The 19,741-nt window shown below is 39.1% G+C and overlaps 1 protein-coding gene across 1 annotated transcript in view; it reads right to left on the bottom strand.

Annotated features, from left to right (window-relative positions):
• TLK1 (tousled like kinase 1) overlaps positions 1-19,741 on the bottom strand; it is a 137,637-nt gene that overhangs the window by 22,631 nt on the left and 95,265 nt on the right. The window contains exons 7-12 of the mRNA XM_090045486.1: positions 14,155-14,244; positions 13,241-13,333; positions 11,890-12,000; positions 10,262-10,398; positions 7,921-8,109; positions 2,130-2,196 (exon numbers count right to left, since the gene is read on the bottom strand). Coding sequence (XP_089901612.1) covers positions 2,130-2,196; positions 7,921-8,109; positions 10,262-10,398; positions 11,890-12,000; positions 13,241-13,333; positions 14,155-14,244 — 687 coding nt within the window. The remainder of the gene's footprint in view (positions 1-2,129; positions 2,197-7,920; positions 8,110-10,261; positions 10,399-11,889; positions 12,001-13,240; positions 13,334-14,154; positions 14,245-19,741) is intronic.

The following is a 19,741-nucleotide window of genomic DNA, read 5'->3' as shown; positions in this document are numbered from 1 at the left end:
GAGAGTACTTTATTCAATATACAGTCCCCCTTGCTATGCACAGTGGGCTAGCTGATGATGACAACTGAAAAGGTTAACAAAAATCAAAACAAGGTAATCACTGAAAACAGCAATATACTCTAAATCAGACTGCTACTTTTTAAAAACAACTAAAGTGTGATAATTACCTATAAATTTAAATGGAATAGCTTTTTAATTTTTAAAAAATGGGAGCAACAGGAAAAAAAGTTATTTTACTCCATATCTTGTTCTTTTGCTGCCCTTAATTTTTTTCCACTACCTTTCATATAAAATTGTTGTGATCATCTGCTATTTTCCAGTTTTAAAATACAATTTTTCAAATCCAGTTTAGATGAGTTTGTCTGAAGCAGCCAAGTTAAACAAATATCTTTGCATTACACTGCACTGTTCAAATGGCTGAATTAATTTTAATACCTAAAAAGTTTATAATAAGCATAAAGTACAAGCTGTGCAGTATGCATTATGGACAAGAAATTTCTAGCTATCATATTTAACCCATTGCCCTCTTTCCTCTGAGTATGTATAAATCAACTCATCATCAAATTCTTTTCTTGGCTTGAGGAGTCGGAAGTTCTGACATCAGAATGCTCAACACAACTTAATACCAAATCAATTAACTTAATCTGGGCCTGAACATTTTAGAAGCCCAACAACAGCACCCAAGGTGGATCCAGATGGGTACAGTTGCACCCCACTTTGATTCCTGGTCCACTCAAAGTTTAAAACCAACTGCCTTGCAGTACCAGTACAATTTCTATTCAGGTAGCAATGAGGAAACCTCTCAACTTTGTGGTTCATTGCTATCTACCCAACTCCTTCCAAACACTTCTCATTCCACAGGTGTTAACAACCCTCTCTCCATTTTTAATGCTCTTGATGCTACACTAATCAAGCTGTTCCTTCTACTGAAATTCTGGTAGTAGCTGCTCCTTTTAATGTAGCTTCTATTTCACAGCACTGGAGACTCTAGCTAAAAACACTAAACGTAGGTGTGCAAACGTTAACTCAGATGAACATCAATTCAGGTATGGAAATAACCTTCAGTGGAAGCACTGGATGCACTGTCAAGGTACTTAAGGCGGCTAGATTTTGTTTTATGAATTTAAAAGATTTACATGCAATTCTCATTTGATTATTTTGCCTGGTTTGTTGTGCTTTTATAAATAATATATGGTATACCAAATCAATGCACCTTCCAATAAAGTTACACTTGTTTTTCCTGTGATCTTAAACTAAATAATATACCCCTAGGCCTCAAGCATATTGGTAAAGCTTCTAGTTTCCTTAACTGGAGAGAAATATGTTTTATTATATGTGATAATCATACCATCTCTACCCCTCGTTTCAAAATCCTAGATCCCATGAAAGCACTTAAATCACTCTCCAGATTCTGGCTGAAATTTGGCAGCTACAGAAATGAAAGCCTGATAGGCAGTAGGGGAGAAACAAGTTAACAGTTATTTAATGTAAGAAGCCTGCTGCATGGTCAACAAAAATCTCACTATCTACATTCTAGTTTTTCCACATTTAACATACTGCTGTAACATTCATTGCACCTTACACTGTAACTAAGAATTGAAGGGCTGTGCCCTGTTCCTAAGGAAAAAGAAATCATGATTTAAAAGACAAAAAAGGTTAAAGCAATAATGTCTAATCTTATGAGGTGCTCAATACTTTTCTGCAGAAAGTAGATTGCCCTCAGCTCATCCCGACTTCACCAGCTTGCCTTAAAGAAACGTAATATTTCAAAGAGTCATTACACGGCCAGTAACATTTTAGGCAGCAAACACAACTAATGACAAAACAACGTTGGGAGTTACTCTATACACATACCCTCCTTCGATGAGTGACTATAAAAATCCCTGACAATAATCATTCCAATGCTTGTTCAGAGTATCAGATGGACTCACACCTTTCAAGAAGTTCAGTACATTATCTCCCCAGATTTAGAACAAATAAAGTCACTATTCAGTACACAATTCTACACTGCTTTCTAGTTTTGAAAAGAAGCAGTTTTGAAAAGAAGCCTGCTCTAGTTGCTGCTATGGCACCATTTGCTTTTTATTTTGATGCATGACAACAAAAATCCAAGAACAAAGTACTCATACCTTTTTGAGATGTCCTAATCTAAGCTTGAAAATTTCCTCCTGTTCATGATATTCGGCTAGAGTTAATCTGCAAAAACAATACAATGCATGGGAGTTATAACTTTTACAAGATAGTAAGAACTGTAAGATGCACAAAAAAAATCACTTTGTTTAGCATTTTAAAATGCAATTAATAAGCAGGTAACCCAAAGATGAAATCAGTATCTACACAGATAAGAATGAAATAACTGAGAAACAGACATTTATATCCCTGATGCATCTGTCTTACATGGTTGAAATTTCCAATTCCAGAATCTCAGCCTTTTAGCCCCATATGTCCTAAAACAGTATAAAATTAAGTAGCGAAAAAACAAACAAGTGTACAAACCCAAAGGTCAACTTGGGAAATACAAGGTCCAAGGCACTGCACCCTTGTAGGTAATTATTTTTCTTACAGTTACAGTATATTTTATTGACAAATAATTTGATTAGAGGTGACATTATTCATTAGAAATTTAAAATGGTTAACATTTTACGAATGTATTTTTGGAGATAAGTTTATAAAATGCTTGATTGTATTGCTGACAGTTATTTTAACTTGGGTTAAATTACTGGTAAAGAAGGTCACTGTACCCCTTTCACTGCTTAAGTGATTCAGCCAACTTTTCCAGTTCAGCTCTGTTTGTAAAATAGACTTTATAATAATTTGGACAGCATTTTTCATAAGTAGATTATAAATCTTTTGACAAAAGCAAGTGTAAGTAGTTCATCTGACTGATATTTTCCTTTTTTACTTCGCCCAAGAACAGCTGAATTGATTCGTTTTCAAATGATCAAAAGCTTACTATCAAGCATAGATTTAGCATTGAAATTTCATCTCAAAAGTTAGAAGTTTCAGGAATTATTAGCAACTACAGACAAAGGGTTAAAAACAAAATCATGATATAACAAACAACAGCAGATCACAATCAACACCTTGCTATAATATAAATAATCTCTACTTTGCAGTTGCTGAAAAATATTCTCATTTCTTCCATAGTCAAGCAACTGTTCCCTCTAAAATACAAGCATGTTGATAGGAATGAACACAATTGCCTACTAGACCGCTACTCTTGCATATTTTAACTGTGCACAGATATATGGACTAAAGCATCTCTATGCAGATGTTACTAGTGAATACCTGGAGCACCAGAGGAAATAGTGGTTAGGAAGTCAGCAGGACCAAAATGGCTAACAATGAGGAGTGAACAGAGGAAGTCACTATGGAAACCAAACAGTACTTTCTAGATGATATACTTTATTAGTCACTAGCAGCATAAACAGTGGGGTTGTCATTAACCATATAATACCCACACAGAATATCCTTACATTTTGGATTGAGACTTTTGAATCAATTCCTTTTATAAAATTTCTTCGAGTACTAAAGAAAACTCAGAAATCAAACCACTGGTCACTGGGCTACTCAAGTAAACTTTAGCAAACAAAGACAATGCGTAGGCCAGTGGTTGTCTACTTTTTAGCCTTAAGGCAGCCCTTCATGACTTTTCTGAATTTTGCAGCACCCCAGGGTGCTGGATGAGATTTACTTAGTTAGAATTTAACTTCTGAAAATTTATGGAGGCTGCCTTGAGGCTAAAAAAGTTGAGAAAGACTGATTTAGCTGGTGCCAGAGAATGGTGAGGGAGTCAGAACCTCACTCTTCTGTGCCCTGCTCTTTCCACCACTGACTCCCACACCCCATGCCCACAGCGTCCCCTGGGGGTCATGTACGCTGGTGAGTGAGGCCATCTGCTGTCCATGGGTGCCTGTAGACATGCTGGAAGGCTACTCCAATGTGCTGTAATTATAGTGCATCAGTCAATTGAGTCTGCTAGGGCATGCTAATTAGTCCACTCCAGTAAGCTTCCATGTTTCATGTATCACTGTCCCCACATTTCAAATTGGCAGTGGGAGCACTTCAGCTAAAGCTCATTCAGCCAGCTTTAGTTAAAGCATCTACACCACCATGTTGAAGCGCTGAGACACTGATACATGGGATGCTGCAGTCAATTTAACCAGAGCATCTCTAAAGCACTACCACCTGAGCATGTGTAAAAATGCCCCATGTGTCTACCTGCCCACAGCACAGCATGCTGCTCAGAGTCTAGGGGTAGGCAGGTGTGCTAGAGGACAGGGGAGGACAAAGGCAGCAGTCCCTAAAAGAGTGGCTGGGGATGCCACTGGTCTCTGACATGCTACAATGGACACAGACAGATGGGGGGGACGAGGGGAGGGAAGAGAGTGCTTTACTTCTCACACATGGACTGGGTGCCACAAGTACCCCTTCAAGGGATCTCACAGCACTCTGCTTGAGAATCACGGGTCTATACAATCTCTCTCATTTAATGCATGGCGTCAGGCATCGGCGGTTTGTTTAGGTGATCAGATACCATCTTGATGGGCTGCTATAAAAACTACAGATTTGCTGCATTAGAAGAACAAAGTAAGTCATTAACTTTTATATAGCCAGCTACTCTAGGAAAAAAACCTCCCTGACAAAGCCTCAAGTACTACTCTCAAACAGTTTTGAAAACTGTTTTTTACTGCTCACATACATAAAACTTTTCAGCACTGGTTTCAATCACACTTTCCTGTAACAAAGCCAAAAGTTATTGAATGTCTATGCCACAGTCAAAACCAAAATAAATGGCACAGAGGCCTTGTTGCTGACAAACATTACTAACTCATCGCTTCTTTTGTATAAAGGTTGACCTAATCAAACACGTGTATGTAGACCTGAATTATTTCTGTTTTAGTTCATTAAACTCAGTGGTTCTATACTTCCCTCCAGCTGTGTATAAATAAAGCCCCTTCCCCTTTGGCTATGGACTAATTAGAACCACTATTTTCAGAGTGATGAGAGCAATATAAATGCAGTAGTGGCAGATTAGGTAGAGTAGATGACAAATGAACACTAGAATGGAAAAGAACAATTAATAATTGTTTCAATCAGCCAAGTGGACTAGAGTTTAGCTCTGTAGCGGGAACAGCAATTTCATCTTCCAGAGGAGAATGTACATTACGCTAAATAAAACTTTAACAAATTTTAATTAAAGATTTAAAACACCACTGAAGCCCTGGGCATAAGGGCATCTTGGGGCCTTGGTTTCTGATGCTCCCAGGATGCATAATGGATTTTTGCAAGTAACACAGTTGTTTAAGACAAACTAGGCAGGTAGTCTTATGCATGAGCAGCAGTTATATAAAGATCAAACTAAGGTGTGCAATTGCAAACCCATGTTTAATTTAATGGATTTATACAGAACTAACAACTACAATTAACTTCTTTTGACACCTATGAAACCAATAACTGCTTTTAATGTTTAAATTCAATGTAGTTTACATATAAGTGCTTAATCAAATTTAAATTAAATGTGAATTTAAAATATTTAAAGTAATTTTGGAAATCATTGAGATGGCAAGACAGAAGCAGCTTTTTGTAACTTTAGAGGAAAAACACACCCAACAGATTCACATACTATTAAATATGCAATGACTCCTGTAAATTCTGCTTCATTTCATGTATTACCATCTACTAAAGCAGCAGTGCAGAGGATTTGAAGACAAAAAAATGGCCATACACACCACTCAAGTATATTAAAAGGCAAGTAACAATAGCAATTGCTTGGATTTTTAATCCACAGAAAGTTTGAATTTCTACAAGCTCTATTTGGGTGGTAAAATAAAAATGATTGCAGAGCTTTTCTGCACAGCTAAAAGATAATGAGACCACTAACATATCTTAACATCTTATGCTTGTGGTTGTAAAATTCTAACATAATTATTGCCATTTCTTAAGTAAATAAGGAGTTGGAGATTGTCAAACTGCATAAAAATTAAAGTTAGTTTTAAGACAACATATTCTGGAAAAAACCCAATACTGGTTCTAGAATTATTTTTAGGGAAATTTTTAAAAGGTAGTTGCAAAGTGAAATATCCCTATTTTATGTGGGAAAACTGTTTAAGTCTTAAGCTACATATGAAATTAAAGCTGTTTTTTTGTTAGCACTACTGAGATATTTTCTTACAGAGAATTCTGATCCAAGAGCTTTTTTCCCCCTAAGCTACTGGCATCAACCTAATGGTCTAATGTCAGTTATTAAATCTTGTATCAACACTTTTTATTTTCAGTTTCTTTGCCATCATGTGCTGCCTACTGTAGACATGTAAAATGCAGAGGTACTGTTTCCATGATCATAAAGGCTGCTTGCAGACATTAACTCCACCCCCCAATGGTGCTTTACTTTAAACTCCGTGTGCTCCTGCGCCAAGCCCAGCACAAGGCAGTGTATTAACTGGACCCAGTTCACCTAATGTCTGTATACACTGGGCATTTCATTGGGGCTTTTTTGGTGTTTTTATCTAAAACTATTGAATCAGCTTTAGCTAAGAGCACCAAAAAGCCCGCTGATGCACCCAATCTATACAGACACTGAGAAGCTGGGTTGAAGTAAGTACTGCTTCTTCTGGGAAAGCAGCCAAGAAGGTCAATATCTTTCCAATGGCCAGTAGATTGCAATCAAAAGGAAATCTAGTCAATTTAAAAGAGACATTTATGAGACTCTGAAGCACTCTGCTTTTTGAAACAGTGACAATGAATATGCAACAGAGCTGTCAAGTGCAAAGAAAAACTAAAAAAACAGGAAAACTTGCCTCCACTTCAAACTCTTTTCTTTATATTTAACTTGTGTTAGCTGTAATGACAGTGGTAAAATGTTTTTTCAGACAGATGGGTTATTTAAGCTGATGCCTCTTGCACATACTATTACACTTCTATTAAAGCAGATTAAAATAACAATACTTACATAAGAATTTTGCAAATTCAAACAGTTGAAAATATTAATGAATCAGATTACTTACAAATATTAATAAATCACTATTAAAAATGTGTACGTTTTAACATTAACAAACAAAATAAATTCTCTACTGAGGTAACATTGCCCAAGATAATTTTGTGGCTACTTATTAGGAGGGTTACAACTATTTTATTACTTATATTTTCACAATGATTTTAGTTTCTAGGTGACCAAAACTTTTCAACAGATTCAAAAATTTCATACAGCTTCACTTCTTATAATGTATGCAGCTGTGGTTCAAACTAAGTGGCAGCATTTTTTTCTCTGTAGGAAAAAATGCCCATCAGTAAAAAGAAGAGTTGTACTTAACAGTTCTTACTTTTATTTTGCGATTGCTACCATCCCTTGATATATGAAGTGGGAATTAGCACCTCCTTTAACAGAGGATCTCAAGGCTTATGTTCTTCAGAAAAGAAAGGATATACATTTTTATTTGCTTTGTTTCAGCTTATTTTTAATTTAGATGCATGCCTTCAGACACCAAAGGTTGGAGAGAGCTCCTTTCAAAATCAATTGAGAAAGACTAACAATTTCAACAGAAACTGAATCTACTTGTAAGAGCTTGATTCTCTGTTAGTTAACTTGTATAGATCAGGCATAACTGCACTGAAATGTGATGTTATAGGTACAGCGATCTAGAATGAAGACTCATCTAGATTAAGGAATAGTTGATACACTACATCAGAGCAAAACAAGGCTTTTACTTGTGAATTTACCAAAAGATGAAGTGCACTGAAGTACTGCATTTTCACAGAAACTTGCATGTTTCCTTAACCTTGACAAGCCCTCAGTGAGACCAGAATCGGATTCTAACTTGCTGAATATATGGCATAAGTATCATGCTCTGGCCACTACCTGAAAAGCAACAGATGTTACCTAGAAAACTGTGAAAGATTAACTGAAACATTAAAACTTACAGCTGTGGTAAATTGGGTCTAACAAAGGGATCATTTTCTGCCCCATTGACAGCTTTATTTTTTCTTTGTTTTGGTTCAGAATTGGCAGATGGTGCCTGAGAATTATTTGTAGATGGAGGCTTTCGCTTTGCTAGGAGCTTTCTTTGCCTTTCAATCTCTTCTCTTTGTTGATTCACCCACTCTTGCTGCCTGTAAACCCCAAAAATAATATATTATTTCTCATCACATTTGGCAACCAATAGCATTCCAAAAAGCAGGTTTCCAGCAATGGATTTAATTCACTAACTGCCTCATTTCTTAGTAAAAACTGAAGAGTTTCAAATTTTTAAAAAGGTACTGCAAATTTGAAAATACCATATTCACTTTTTTGGCATATAGGAAAGGACTTTGCATGGCCTTATTCTGGATGTTTGTTTCTTAGCGTATTCATTGTTGATCCTATATTTTCTTGCACACAACCCCCACCTTTTCCCCAAAACTGGGGTTTGTATAGTAGGCAGGGAAGCTGTTTGCTGGAAAAAAGCACTCCTGGAGTCACTGTGCATGCCATGCTGCTGCCACTCATCTAATTCAAAGTTGAAGGGATGGAGTCCTGTGCTAACTCTCTCACAGCCATATTGGCTGAGCACTGTACCTTCTGCATGAAGCAGAAAAATGAGCTGCTGGTAGTATCATGAGGCCTGTGATGTGGAAATAACACTTCATTTACAGGAACTTGCATAAAGGACTCATGACCTTGCAAGAACTAAGGGCCTTAATCTTGCGTGACATAGGTAAGTTCTCCTGGAAACAGTGTCCAGGAATGATCATGGCATTTCAGGAGACAGACTGCCATACCAGGAGGTTCCTGCCACCTCACCAGTCTGTCGCTCGGGATGCCACACTCCCTAGACACTGTGTTCCCAAGAGGATTTACTCTTTTGTCACGTAGTCAGCTGTGACTGGAAAAATCTTTTTTTCTTGTGTTCTGTGTTCTTGTGTTCTAAAAAAACAAAGATGTGGGTCTTATCGTGGGGGAAGGGTGAGGGAGGGCAAGATGAGGTGAGATGTATTATATATGTGACAAAATACATTATCTTTCAAAATTTGCAATTTTTCCAAGGTTAATATATTGATAATAATCAAAAAGTTGTACTTTTTATTAACAATCATCTCAATATAAATGAAGAACAGGATCATATAAGAGTGTCACAAGAAATAAATCAGTGTTTAAAAATATATTACTTTAACTTCTTACGGAAAAAGTTTCTAGAGGCTTCGCATATGCTTTCTGCAACTAGGAAAGAAACTATATCTTGACAAAGTGGACAATATTGCTTAACAAAAGGAAAGAGTCAGGAATGTCAATAAAAATATCAATATAATTGTATATGAACAAGATGTTCCATCTGAGCTGAGTTTTCATTAATAAATCAGTTGCGTTATATTACAAATAATAATGGTATGCATACAAAATCACATATATACAAAAGGCTACTTAAACTAAAGCATTATATACTACTAGGTCAGGGGTTCTCAAACATTTAAAAGGAGGTCTATTTCTTAAGAGCATCTCCACAGAGCATCTCCCCTCACAATCATCTATTAATCCCATTCAGGTTTCCACACCTTCCATATATACTTAATAAAATTAAAAAACTGAGTCAGTTTCCTTCCCAAAGCATGTATCTGAAATAAATTAATTGCTTTCCCCCTCCCCAATTCCACCCTCTACCCAGTTTCCCCAAATGCTTCCTCCTCTATCCCGTTCTCTGCTGAAGTACCTTGTTAAGGCAGGTCTTTTCCTGCTGGCGGCTACAGGCTCCTTTCCCCCATCCGCTTATGCTAGCAGCAGCCCCTAGTGGAAGCTGCTAGGTTTGCTCCTCCTTCTTGCTCCTCCTTCATTGCAATGAAGAGCCTGGATGTCTGAAGAAGCTGCTATAATGAAGGATGTGGAGCCAGCACCATGTGACCAGCAAGCACTCCACAGACCATTAACTGTTCCACTGACCACCAGTAGTCTGTGGACCACAGTTTGAGAATCACTGATCTAGGTTTACAACTTTTTCTATCAACTGTGCTGAATAATTAAGTGATGCTCATTTAGTAAATTCACACTTTTTCTAAGGCTTGTTAAAATCAAGCGAGACCCAATCATCTTCTTTCAAAGACACCAGGACTCAGCATTCTACATTCTGTCAGTTGATTAAGGGAGTTCTGTACTGTATTCTGAAACTTCAAAAGGCACAGCAAAATACTACATATGAAAAGTAGCTCCATTCCTAGAAGCTCTTAGTAATAAAAAATCCACTGGAGGGAACTGACAATTACTGAGAATTTTAAAAACATAACATTGACTAACTTCACAAGATTCTGAAATGCAAAGCCATCTGTCCACTGTTCAGTAAATGAAGCACCATGACGAACTGTTGTAAAATGCCCGAGGCGTAATCTGTCTTGCATGCTCTTCTCTCTGCTTGCCAGCTTTTCTTGTGTGCTCTAAGGAATCAAAATATTAGCATTTAGTTTTACTGAAGTGTTTAAAAGTCAGTACATACAAAGCCCCATCTAACATTAATTTTTTGAGTGGCGAATAATGGTGGCTATAAATAAGTTTCTACTACTTATAATCCAATTAATGCTGAAGATCCCATATAGCCTGTTATTCTTCTATGTATGATACTATGAGCAAGAACACCTGAGCTTTATTTTCAGTTTCCACCTTGAGTTTGGGATCTTGGCAGTTAGCAAAAAATATTTTCCATTTGTAAACATAACCATTCTGACACAACATCACAGGTACGAACACACAACTCAGAAGGAGGAGAAAGTCTAGGATAGGGGAATATAAGTCACCTCCAAGTTGTCAAAATACTAGGTTACTAAGGATGGCCTACATGACCTTGAAGAGCCTATAGGACTTACTGTAGTTTGGAGAGCCAGACAACATCCCCAGAACAGGGCACACGTCTGCTACATTTCAGTCCCAGGACACCTACTATGTTATAGCTTGCAAAGCAGCCATTATAAGGCCATATATAGTTACCCTCTACTATACCTCCACTCTTACAAGATAGGGGCTTATAGGAACCAGACCTATCACACTTGATTAATACCCCCCACCCAAAAAACCCCCAAAGAAACCTGTCACACTCAAACTTTTGCATTTTTTGATGTGTTTTATAGGATACTATTTTTTCTAGTGGTTTTTCTTTGAAGCTTTTGGCTGGGGAGAGAGGAGGGGATGCCACATAGTGTTTATTTTTTAAAGAAAAATTTGGTTAGTAAGGATAGCATTAAATTTGAAGTTCACACCTCAAATAAATGGGATGACAGAGGGGCAAATTAACACCTTGGCTGCTCTTAGTACTGGGTTGAAGGCAGAAGACAGCATTAAATGATTTACATTGGAAATTATCCCAGTTCCCTTATGTGCTTCACCAAAGGATTCTGCATGTTCCCTGCAGAACATGTTCATATGTATTTTTTCAACCATTTCTAATTTTATTTTAAAAGTTTGCTCAAAATTCCCACAGAGAATGGAAGCCACCGAGAGGACTAGCCATATATTAAGTTTACATCTTTTATGAGCAACTGTATTTGAATTAATGATGAACAAAAAGGAAGACAGTTTAAAAATGCATTTTGCTACTCTTTCATAACTCAGAAGTGTCTTAAGTTTAAAAATAACAACTTCTGAACTGAGAGCAAGCAGGAAAATGTCATCCTCAATGGAGATTTGCAGATGTAATGTACAATCACCTTTCCCTGGAGATCTTCAAAAGACGACTGCATGCCCACCTCGCTGGGGTCATCTGACCTCAGCAGTCTTTCCTGCCTTAGAGCAGCGGGGCTAGACCTGATGATCTTGTGAGCTCCCTTCCAGCCCCTAACTTCTATGAATCTTCTATGAACAAGTTAAAACAGATGGGATAACAGATCTACAGTCCTTTCTACCAAAACTAGTGCAAAGGCACTGTTTCAGCTTACCTTTTCAATTAGAAGTTTCTTGCTCATTGAAATGCATTTGTTTAATCTTTCTTTGTATTTTTCAAGTAACTTTTGTTGCTCATCTATTTGCCTTCTAAGATCACAGTTAGCCTAAGAAACATACCAAATGAAACTTAAAAATTTAAAATCTTTCTGGTGTAAATGTTAAAAATAAAAAATGTAACTTATTAAAATGTACATTATTCTTGACATTAAACTAGAATATGAAAAGCACATTAACATTTACATAAGCAAAACAATTAATTGTTGGTACATGGATCTATTCAAATCTCTTTGCCCCCCCCCCTTTTTTTTAGTTCCTCAAGTCCATAATTTCCAAAAGCTACACACCAGAATATTGGCTACCATACATTTTATATTCTATTTTAGAGGACATTTTGCATGTAATTTAACACATTAGCCTTTTCTACACTTTCATGATTAAACAGAAGTTTCAATTCTAGCTCCAGTGCCTTTTCACAAAGAGTTTCAGCAATTAAATGGAAACACAATAATCTTTCATATTTCATAATAAAATAAAAATTCAGGCTGTGACAAAAGTTTGGGATATCTCTGCAAAAAGCTAATAATAGTTTAAAATGTTGATAGTCATAACTGATTTCAAACCTCTGAGGTAAAAATTATTCTCACTGTAACACAATGGCATTCTTTAAATATTATATTTATTACTGTTATACAACTGAATGTAAAAATAAAAAATATTGTATATGTAAATATATGTATTGGGAATAAACACGAGACACTGGTGAAAGTTATTTTAAAGTCTGCTTTACTCATCATCTTTAAAGTTTTATTTTTCTGGTCTCCTTGGTTGTCTCCTTTTGTTCACATCATTAATCTACATCAGTTAATCTCACTTCTGCATCCCAAATCCTGGAGCTTAACCATACAACTCCTTTGTTTCAATACTTTCTGGTATACTTTACTATTTTTTGATTAAGGGCAGTCATTTTGTTCCCAAATAGTTGTCACAAGTACCCTAGAAATATACACAGTAATACTTTTGCTATTGACAAGTGCTGTACTTTACGTTTAAATCAGGAAATCTGTCATATGGAAATATAATAGAAACAAGTCAAATTTATTAACACACTGTAAATACAATGTCAACCGCTCTCTCAAAGCCTCAAAAAAGTCTGTAACCATATACAATAATTGGCAATGACAAAAACATTTTTTTAAATACTGAAGCAAGAAAAAATGTATTTGGTTATCAGAATGTGCTCTCAGAAAAAGTATTGATGCAGACTGAGTATTTATATTGTTATGTATATATAACTCCAACAACTGCTTTTTAAAATAAAGCTTTTCTTTAGCATTTAACACTTACCCTGAGCAAGTCATCTATACGACCTTCTTTCTTTTCCAAGTCTTGATTTTTATTACTTTCTAGTGCAGCTAATTTCAGCATTGTGAGATCAGTCTAAACAAAAACAAGTGCCAGTATTTAATTCAATTGTTCAAAATTTAAAATACGATTTTCTTGAATTTTCATTATACAATATTATTTTACTTTATTAATTATGATTTGTCTTGGTCTTTTAATAGGCTCAGTTAAGTAGAGTTGGGACGAGACACCTAAACTGATAATAGATTCCTTCATTTACTCAAAGCCAATCTGCTAAAGAACAACCTGTTTTGTTCATTAGGAGTGAACACACAGATGGAAAAAAAAAAAAGTATGTCCCATTGAGCATACCCTTGGTAAAAGAACTCTGAAAGACAGAGGGTCACAGGATTTAGTTGGATGTGCCAGACAAAATGCTCCTGCAGTGATAAAAAGCTAAAAGATGATTGTCACTGGTAATTAGCTTTGATTTTTTAGGTTTGAGAGGCTGTGACCTCACCTCTCATCATTTTAATTACCATCATATTTTTTGCTTCCCAGTCTGCTTTTGAATTTTGACATGACTACAGCCGTTTCATTTACTGACACAGATAGAAAACATTGCATCTATGATCACATAACAGAATGCCGAGCAAGGCACGAAGCATTCATCTGTAAATGTTAGTTGCTGATGAGATGCTATGGAGGAAGAAAAAGTGAATGTACAACACTGAAATCTGAATGACTATAATCAGAGACCTAAATCTTTTAGCAAACCTCTAAAAATGCTTTCAGAACCCGTACATTTCCTAGAGAGTGGTCCTGAATCAGGTACCAAACACGGAAACAGTCACTGCTCAATGTTTTCACATATACACAAAATGATACGAGAGGTTTCTACTCAAAAAAGTGCTTACCTGAGTAACTTTAAATGATAACTGCTTTGGTTGCGTAACAGGGTGGTCCCCAAAAGCTAATGAAGTAGGAGAAGGACTATTTTGTCGAACCTAAACCATGAATAAACAACAGAGATCAGCTGCAAATTAAAATATTCAAATTACAAGATAAACACAATTGGGATAAAGATTACAAAAAGCTGAAAAATATCCACCTGACTCCTTCCTTATTATTTAGTAGTTTTAGTTAGAAGAATAAAATACATATCAAAGACATGAAGATAAAGTATACAAAGCTCTTATCTAGGGTATAAAGTTTATAAAGATCTTGTTAGACCTCACTTAAAATATTGTATTGTACCAACTGATGTTTCATTAAACATCACATATATTGGAGATAGCGCAACACATCCTTCAGTTAAAGGGTAACTGTGTCCAAATCTCCTTTCCTGGAGGCTTTCAAGAGGCTAGATAAGCACTGGGCAGGGATGATTTAGGAATAGAATGTTTGTATTCGGGTAAGGGGGTTAGACCAGATGAGCCTTGAGGTCTCAGTCCCTTCCAGCCCCATGGATTCTATCATCTGTCTCCAGGAAAAAAAGAGATTTAATCTTATTTTCTATGAAATAGAAGAGACTGAGGTAAACTAATTCAAGTGTCAACACACTGATACATATCACAAGAGGAACAGACTAAAAAGTGGTGAAATACAGTCACAAGTACATATAAATTTATGTTGATACCCAAGTTTTTTCTACTGATCACAGATTTTAAATGGGATAAACACACCTCATTTAATAGTTCTCATATACCAAGTCTAACAACCTTGCTGGTAAGCAATCGGTATAACAACTTGCAACCTTTCCCAATATCCCTGAAGTAGCTTTTGTTTTGAGAATAACGTTTGTAAATTTGAAAATAACTAAGCTGGGTTTCCCTGTATTTTTGCAGATCGTCCTTGCCATTAGCAGGCTCAGAACAAGGGAAGCTGTTGTATATTATGGATCCAGATATACAACACCTTAGTCTGAAACTTCTAAGAAAAAAAACCCCAGGGAAGAAGGAAGACATTTTAGCGAGATTCAAAGGTTCCCTGATGCTCTGTTGCTCAGAACATAAAGCAATTTTAGATTAATTCCAAATATGTTACCATTCAGAAGAAAACAGAGTTTTTTTTGGTGTAGTTTTGTATAAAGTGTAGAGTTTTTTGTGGGGGTTTTTTTGCATTAAACCCTTTCTGTTATGGGAGAACTGGTCCTGCCATCTGGAATTATGCAAGGGCAAACTCAATATTGGAATCACAAGATACTAGATGAAAAAAACTATTTCTTTTCATATTATATTCCAAATTGTGCATTTCAAACATTAGTAGTAAAGACTAACTCTTACTACATATTAAACCAAAAAAATCTGTGTAATCAGCAACTGTAATTATAAGCACATCTAGAAGAAAAGTTTTGTTTGGGCCTATGCAAACAGCTATTATGCCTTGCTTTGCAAATTCCTTAGGGCAGGGAGGAACGGGACAGGGATTGTAAATGTGTTTTAAAATTACTTATGTAGAAATCAAACCACTACCAAATATATCCACACCATACAGCCATTTATTCAAAAGTGTACATTACAGGAATAAACAAGGGTATATTTTAGCCACTTAAAAAGAGGAAGGGGGAGCTGCTACCCAGAAATGCACATCAGCTGTCACTATTACATCAGGATGATGCTTCAGCCATAAGAGTTAGCTAAATGGCGTTAACTTTGACCGTGAATGAAACAGTGATGGAGCAATTTGGCCCCATTTGTAGCACTACAGAATCATGCAGACATAACAATTGCATCATAAGCAGCTTGTATTAGTATCTTTTGGTATCAACACAATTATTACATCTGCCTGTACAGCCAGCACTATTTTGAGTTTCCATTTAGACTTTAAGGCTAAGCAGAGACATTTGGGGATGTTAGGGGCAGGTTTAACTGATCCTAAATGGCTACCTGATATCAAATAAGTCAGGATTGGGGTGGAGGGGCGAGAGGGCAGGACTGGCATGACTCAATGCGGGGAGGTCCCCTCCCAGTGAACCTACACCCCCACCCCTCCTCCCACCAGTACTTACTTGGTCAGCTCCAGCAGCGATGAACACTGATAAAAGCAGCTGCACCCAGAATGGCTTGTGGGATGGGGGTTGAGAGGGCTGGCTAGTCGGCGGGGGAGTGAGCAAAAAATAGCCTAAGGGAACAGTGTGGGGGAAATAAAAAGAGCAGCCAGGGCTGCGCAAGGAAAGTGTAAGTGTATAGGAGTTCCATGTACTGGTTTGATTTAAATTGAATAAATTTGACACTACATAGGCCAGGAGCAGCCCAGATCACCTGACGAAGAACTACCAAGTTCTGGGGGGCAAGCTGAAGGAGATGGGGGCACAGGTGGTAGGTCTCATCTGTCCTTCCAGTGAGCATACGTGGATGACGCCATGAGACCTGCATCAGGGAAGTCAACTTGCAGCTTCAGAAATGGTGTCTTGAGGCCGGCTTCAGCTTTTTGGACCACGACGCATACTTTAGAACAAGAGACATGCTCGCGTGGGATGGGCTTTACTTCTCCTCCACAGGTAAGTATGTGTTCTCTTTCAGGTTGGCTGATCTCCGGCGGGCTTTAAACTAGGCTCATCGGGGGAAGAAGAGGATGAGGATGGAGGGAGCCACAGAACAACGAACCAAGAGACACTCACAAGAACAACCCAGCCAAGACAGGCGACGAGCACAAGAAGTACCCAGGTAAGAGACAGGGGCCCAGATAATCCTGGGATTGGGGGGGGGGGGTGCATACACCCTCAGGAGGCCCTAAATATCTCTACGCTAATGCTTGTAGTATGGGGAACAAAACAGGAGGAACTTGCCCTCCTGCTAGCTAACACAAACCCAGACATAGTGGGACTCATCGAAACTTGGTGGGATTCAGTGCACGACTAGGTGGTAAACATCAAGGGCTATAGGCTGTGCAGGTGGGATAGAACAGGGAGGAAAGGTAAGGGTGTGGTGCTCTATGTCAAAGAGCATTACACATCCATAGCAAACAGCACTGGGTCAGAGGAGGGGCAGACTGAAGTGCTCTGGGTCAGAATACAAGGAGGCTGGGGGGAAAGGGACTTAACGGTGGGGGTCTATTACAGGCCATCCAACCGGGGGAAGAGCTGGACAGGGAATTCTCAGGTCCACTTGCGGAGGCAGTTAAGTCAAGGGACATGGTCATCATGGGTGACCTAGACTATCTGGACATATGCTGGGAAGAGCAGTAAGCCAGGTCTCGCTACTCAGGTAGGTTCCTAGTCGAGTTACAGGACCTCCATCTAACCCAGGAGGTGCGCAGTCCCACCAGGGGAAATGCCTTGTTGGACCTGGTCCTGGCCACAGGTGACAACCTGGTAAGGGGACTGCAGGTTCTCAACCATGTGGGCAATAGTGATCATCGCCTGCTGGAATTCACCATCCAGTGCAGGGTGGCAAAGGCCTGCAGCAAGGCAGCAGCCCTGGACATTAGGAGGGCTGATTTCAGTGAAGTAAGGAGACTAGTCAGGGAGGCACTGAGGTCCCGGAGGGAAGGGGAGTTGGGAGTCTAAGACAAGTGGTCGTTCCTGAAGGAGACAATCCTCCAAGCCCAAAGGGTAACAATCCCAATGCAGATCAAAGGGTGTAAGAGTGCTCAAAAGCCCCCATGGCTCACCATAAGCATCCAGGGAAATCTCAAAGCTAAAAAGGAGGCATACACCTAGTGGAAGGGAGGGGCCATCATCAAAGAGGATTATACCGCCATTGCTCGAGATTGTATGGGGACTGTGAGGAAGGCTAAGGCGGACACAAAATTGGGACTAGTGACCCGGATCAAAGATAACAAGAAGTTCTTTTTTAAATACTTTTTAAAAAAAGTGGGTAAAAAGAAAGTACTGGGTAACGTGAGGCCTCTGCAGGACATGCTTGGGAATGTGGTGGTTGCACCAGACAACAAAGCTAACCTCTTTAACAAATTCTTTGCCTCCATTTTTCTGAGCAGGGACCGGGACATCCCCGCCGCTGGACCCTGGACAGACCCCGGGTCAAGGAACTTCTGGTGGGACTAGACATGTTCAAATCAGCAGGTCCAGACAATCTCCACCGCAGAGTGCTAAGGAAATTGGCAGAGGTCATTGCGGGACCCCTGACACAGCTTTATGAGCACTCATGGTGCTCTGGCCAGGAGCCAGAAGACTGGAAGAGGGCCAACGTGGTCCCCATTTTCAAAAAAGGGAGGAAGGAGGACCCAAGAAACTATAGGCTCATTAGTCTTACATCGGTCTTGGGAAAGCTCTTTGAAAAAATTATCCAGGTACACATCTGTGAAGGACCAGCAGAGGAGATTATGCTTAGGGGCAATCAACATGGGTTCATTAGAGGCAGGTTCTGTCAGACCAACCTGGTTGCCTTCTAGGACTAGGTCACAAAATCCTTGGACAAAGATGTTGCGGTGAATGTAGTCTTTCTGGACTTTAGGAAGGCCTTCGACATTCTCTCACCCCATTCTCATTAAAAAACTAGGCGACTGTGGTGTCAACGCCTACAGTCAGATGGGTCACTAATTGGCTGGAGAGCCACACCCAGAGAGTGGTAGTGGATGGATCATTTTCAGCCTGGAGGGATGTGGGCAGTGGGGTTCCCCAGGGCTCAGTCCTCAGGCCAACACTGTTCAACATCATCCGTGACTTGGACAAGGGGGTGTAAAGCACCTTGTTCAATTTTCCGGATGACGCTAAAATGTGGGGAGAAGTAGGTACGCTAAAAGAGAGGGACAGGCTACAACTGGATCTGGACAGGTTACAGAGGTGGGCGGATGAGAACAGGATGGGTTTCAATACTGACAAGTGCAAGGTAGTGCACCCGGGGAGGAAGAACCAGCAACATACCTACAGGTTGGGGAACTCCCTTCTCTTCAGTGCAGAGGCAGAAAAGAATCTTGGAGTCATTACTGATTCCAAAATGAACATGGGCCGCCAATGTAGGGCTGCAGTCAGGAAGGCTAACTGCACCTTGTCATGAATCCACAGATGCATCACGAGCAGGTCCAAGGAGATGATCCTCCCCCTCTATGTGACATTGGTCAGGCTGCAGTTGAAGTATTGTGTCCAGTTCTGGGCGCCGCACTTCAGGAGAAATGTGGACAGCATTGAGAAGGACCAGAGGAGGGCCACTCACATGATCCAGGGCAACAGGGCAGACCCTACAAGGAGAGGCTATGGGTCCTGAACCTGTTCAGCCCCCACAAGAGAAGGCTGAGAGGGGATCTGGTGGCCATCATAAACTGTCCAAGGAAGACCAGCAGGCAATGGGAGAGTCCCTGTTCCCCCGAGCACTACCGGGAGTGACAAGGAATAACGCCCATAAGTTAACAGAGCAGATTCAGGCTAGACAGCAGGAGGCACTAATTCACAGTCAGGGCGGCTAGAACCTGGAACCAACTTCCGAGGGAAATCATGCTTGCTCTTACCCTGGGGGTCTTCAAAAGGAGGCTAGATAATCACCTAGCCGGGGTTGTTTGACTCCAGTACTCTTTCCTGCCCATGGCAGGAGGTTGGACTTGATG

Source organism: Crocodylus siamensis, chromosome 4, assembly GCF_052110815.1.
Source record: "Crocodylus siamensis isolate JL-2025a chromosome 4, ASM5211081v1, whole genome shotgun sequence".
Classification (NCBI taxonomy): domain Eukaryota; kingdom Metazoa; phylum Chordata; order Crocodylia; family Crocodylidae; genus Crocodylus; species Crocodylus siamensis.
This window is presented reverse-complemented; position numbering and strand designations above follow the sequence as displayed.